This window comes from Cnephaeus nilssonii (assembly GCF_951640355.1).
Source record: "Cnephaeus nilssonii genome assembly, chromosome: 5".
NCBI lineage: Eukaryota > Metazoa > Chordata > Mammalia > Chiroptera > Vespertilionidae > Cnephaeus > Cnephaeus nilssonii.
In genome coordinates this window covers 20,990,229-20,994,143 of record NC_137076.1, presented here as the reverse complement: position 1 = coordinate 20,994,143, position 3,915 = coordinate 20,990,229, and the positions used below count along the sequence as shown (strand labels likewise).

The window sequence follows — 3,915 nt, the reverse complement described above, 5'->3', positions numbered from 1 at the left end:
GCACCTGGCTTTCTGCTGGGCTCTTCACTCTTATTATTTTCCCTCATTAGCAGGAACTGGCCTTTTAAACTGTTCTCACATTTATTGCATTGAATTCCAGATTATTTTTACTGTGGCCCAAATTAAGGCATGCCTTTTACATTATGAACAGTATTTTTAGCACACACACACACACACACACACACACACACACACACACAGAAATACACACTGAAAGACACACACACACACACACACACACACACACACACACACTCACTCCTGAATAAAGGGAACCATATACCCTCACTATGTATGATGCACTCAAATATTTTCTTTTGTGCCTTCTTGACTCTATTTTATTTCACCATTCTGTGTCCTTTTTAGCCTTCAATACCTAAAACAAGTGTCATCTCAGGGCTTTGGCACTGCCTCTTTTCCTATATAACTCCCACCCCAAATAACTTCATGTCACCCCCTCTGTCTTCCTTGAGGTCTCTGTTCAATTGTCTCCTTGTTTGCAGGGCTTTCTGAACTCCCAGTTTAAAATAACACCCATCCACTCTCTTTTATACCTACTTTCTTTTTCTTCACATGACACCATCTAACTTTTTATATGACATATATATTGTATGTATTCTTTCACTATTATTATATTCTAAGAATTTTGTTTCTGAGCATCCTGTACACTTTCTCTAAAGGTGGGAATTTCAATAAATATTCCTCAAGTGCATGACAGCATTTCTCATGCAAACAGTGTAATCCATGACCACCTTGGAAACAAAGTTTGAGGAAGACTGGAATTCCTAATCAGAGATGTCATGGGGGATGAGATATACAAAAAATAGATATTGTAATAGATATTGTTACTTTAATGCAAAATATAATTGTAGCATTTCAAATATGCTTGTAATGGCCATTATTTTAAAAATGAATCATGCTATTTTTTCTTTCCTACTAGTCACCTCCACTGCATGGGACCTGAGAATGATACTCTGATTTCAGAATTTCTTCTCCTGGGATTTTCAGAGGAACCAGCACTGCAGCCCCTCATATTTGGGCTTTTCCTGTCCATGTACCTGGTCACTGTGTTGGGAAACCTGCTCATCATCCTGGCCGTCAGCTCAGACTCCCACCTCCACACACCCATGTACTTCTTCCTCTCCAACCTGTCCTTGTTAGACATCTGTGTCACCTCAACCACTGTCCCAAAGATGCTGTGGAACATCCAGACACAGAGCAGAGTCATAACCTATGAAGGCTGCATCACACAGGTGTATTTTTTCATATTCTTTGGAGGATTGGATGACTTTCTTCTAGCTGTGATGGCCTATGACAGGTATGTGGCCATCTGCCACCCCCTGCACTATATGGTCATCATGAACTCGCGGCTCTGTGGACTGCTGATCATGGTGTCCTGGATCATGAGTGCCCTGAATTCCTTGGTAGAAACCTTAATAGTGTTGCAACTGTCCTTCTGTTCAGACTTTGAAATCCCCCACTATTTTTGTGATGTCAAAGAGGTGGTCCAACTTGCCTGTTCTGACACCTTTCTTAATAACATGGTGATGTATTTTGGAGTTGTGTTGCTGGGAGGTGGTCCTCTTGTTGGTATCCTTTACTCTTATTCTAAGATAGTGTCCTCCATACGAGGAATCTCATCATCTCAGGGTAAGTATAAAGCATTTTCTACCTGTGTGTCTCACCTCTGGGTTGTCTCCTTATTTTATGGTACGAGCCTAGGAGTGTATCTCAGTTCTGCTGCTTCCCAAAGCTCACACTCAAGTGCAGCAGCCTCAGTGATGTACACTGTGGTCACACCCATGCTGAACCCCTTCATCTACAGTCTCAGGAACAAGGACATAAATAGGGCCCTGAAAAGATTCTTTGGGATGGCAGGTACAAAGGGGACAATCATTTTGAGATAAAGAATGTGCCATTGGTTTCAGGGCTCCAAAACGCAAAACCAGAATTTGTGATTCTTTAATCAGATTCGGACATGCTCCTTTTATTTCTGTCCTTGAATTTCCTTTGCTTGTTTCAGCTTCTCTCTGCAATTTAAGCAACCATTTTATTAAACTTTCTGCTGTGTCTGTTTTATAGATAGTTTTTCCCTTTGTCCCCTTTTTTACCTTCACAAAGTTGTTTCCAACCTTGGTCAGAAATATTGGGAGGTTTTCGTTTATGTAACTGGAAACATTGATGTCCAAAGAATAAATTCTTCTCAAATGACATACTACATCATTGTACATAATTTGTTCTTTAGATAGAATAGTACTAAGTGGTATTATTCATGTAGGAAAAACTTCACTTGGCTACTTAATACATTATATACTTTTATTCCACAAAAATGTGAAACCTCAGTTTTCACCATGTGTCCCTCATTTTTTGTACATCGGCACGTTAACTGCTTTTCCTGATATTGTAGACTTTATCATTCTTTCCTATAAGTCTTCATCTATTGATAGTGATGAAACACGATAGGAATGGCTGGGCACTGGCCTGGGTCCTACTACCTGTTGCTCAGATCAAAGTCAGTGTTGTGGGTAGATGGACCTTTGTTGTTCTTATTATAAGTGCATCAACCATCATGGAACTATGAAAACATTAGATTATTACTTATAATCCGGCACACCTGAAAGCCACATAGGAAGTTGTGTGTGTGTGTGTGTGTGTGTGTGTGTGTGTGTGTGTGTGTGTGTGTGAAATATAGATAGATAGATAGAAAGAAAGAAAGATAGATAGATAGATAGATAGATAGATAGATAGATAGATATACAGATAGAGAAAATGAATTGGGTTGAAGGGCTCTGCCTGTTATTGGGGTCCAAGGCCAGGAAGACTATGATTTTGTGGGTTTGCTTTTTAAAAAATGTACCTTTATTATTGAAAGTATTAGAGATACTCTCCTTTGTTCATCCCGTGAACCCCTCCTCTCCTGTCCTACCCCTCCCCAGGCCTTCACTATTGTCTGTGTCCATGGGTTATTCCTATCTATAATAATAAAAGCATAATATGCTAATTTGACTGGACATCTTTCCGGATGTCATTCTGGATGTCCTTAAGGATGAAGCCAGGGCTTGAGGGAAGCTCGGGTCCCAGATGCCTGCTGGTGGCTGGAGCAAAGCCCGGTCCGGTGTCAGAGGGAGCCGGTGCTGGCACCCAAGGGAAGGAAGGCCTACTCTTGCACGAATTTCGTGCATTGGGCCTCTAGTTAAAAACAAAATTGCATATATTTCAAGTTACAAAAAATATAATTAAATTAAATTAAAAATAAAAGGGGAACTTCATGGGTGAGGGCAATATGAGTGCATACATTTGTGATGGATGTATTTGAAACAAAAGCTTAGTCAAGCACGCTACTGTATTTTATACCTAATTTCCAGGTTTCATTGTCTTATTTAGCTGAGCATCCAGAAAAGCTACCATAGTTACTGACAAAAATCAATTATTAAATATCTGTCTCCCAGTGGAGTCTACTTGGAAACATACATGAGCGGTTCAGAGACAGGAAGAGCAGTGAGATAGTGTATATATGACATTCTGAGCTCAAGATGAGGTAACGCTCCTGAGGCTTCAGAAGGGAGGAAGGACATTGCAGGACAATGAGAAGAGCAGATGTTCAGTAACTAGAAATTTCCCCTGCCCTATATACTGGTATAGGTCATACATGTTATCTCTGATGATAACTCTTATTATGGGAAAGACCCCAAATTTAAATTCTTTAAGGGAGAGGTAAAAGTTTCTTTTGGATTCCCAGGGTCTCAATTGCCTTCAGCTCAATAATGATCCAAGTACATGTCTTGGGGTGTCTCATTCTGAACCCTTACAATAGTGAACCAGTTTATTCTTTTGCCTGTGGTTGTCCCATTTCCCCAGCACAGTTTATTGGAGATACTGTCCTTTACTCATTTAACATTCTTGGTTCCTTTCTCC

At 40.1% G+C, this 3,915-nt stretch overlaps 1 protein-coding gene across 1 annotated transcript; it reads left to right on the top strand.

Annotated features, from left to right (window-relative positions):
* Window positions 1-953: 953 nt before the first annotated feature.
* On the top strand, window positions 954-1,907 carry LOC307099287 (olfactory receptor-like protein OLF4; the record flags this gene model as incomplete). The annotated part of the gene is made up of 1 exon (XM_079770634.1): window positions 954-1,907. One exon carries the CDS (start codon window positions 954-956, stop codon window positions 1,905-1,907), a length of 954 nt encoding a protein of 317 aa, XP_079626760.1.
* Between the last annotated feature and the right edge of the window lie 2,008 nt (window positions 1,908-3,915).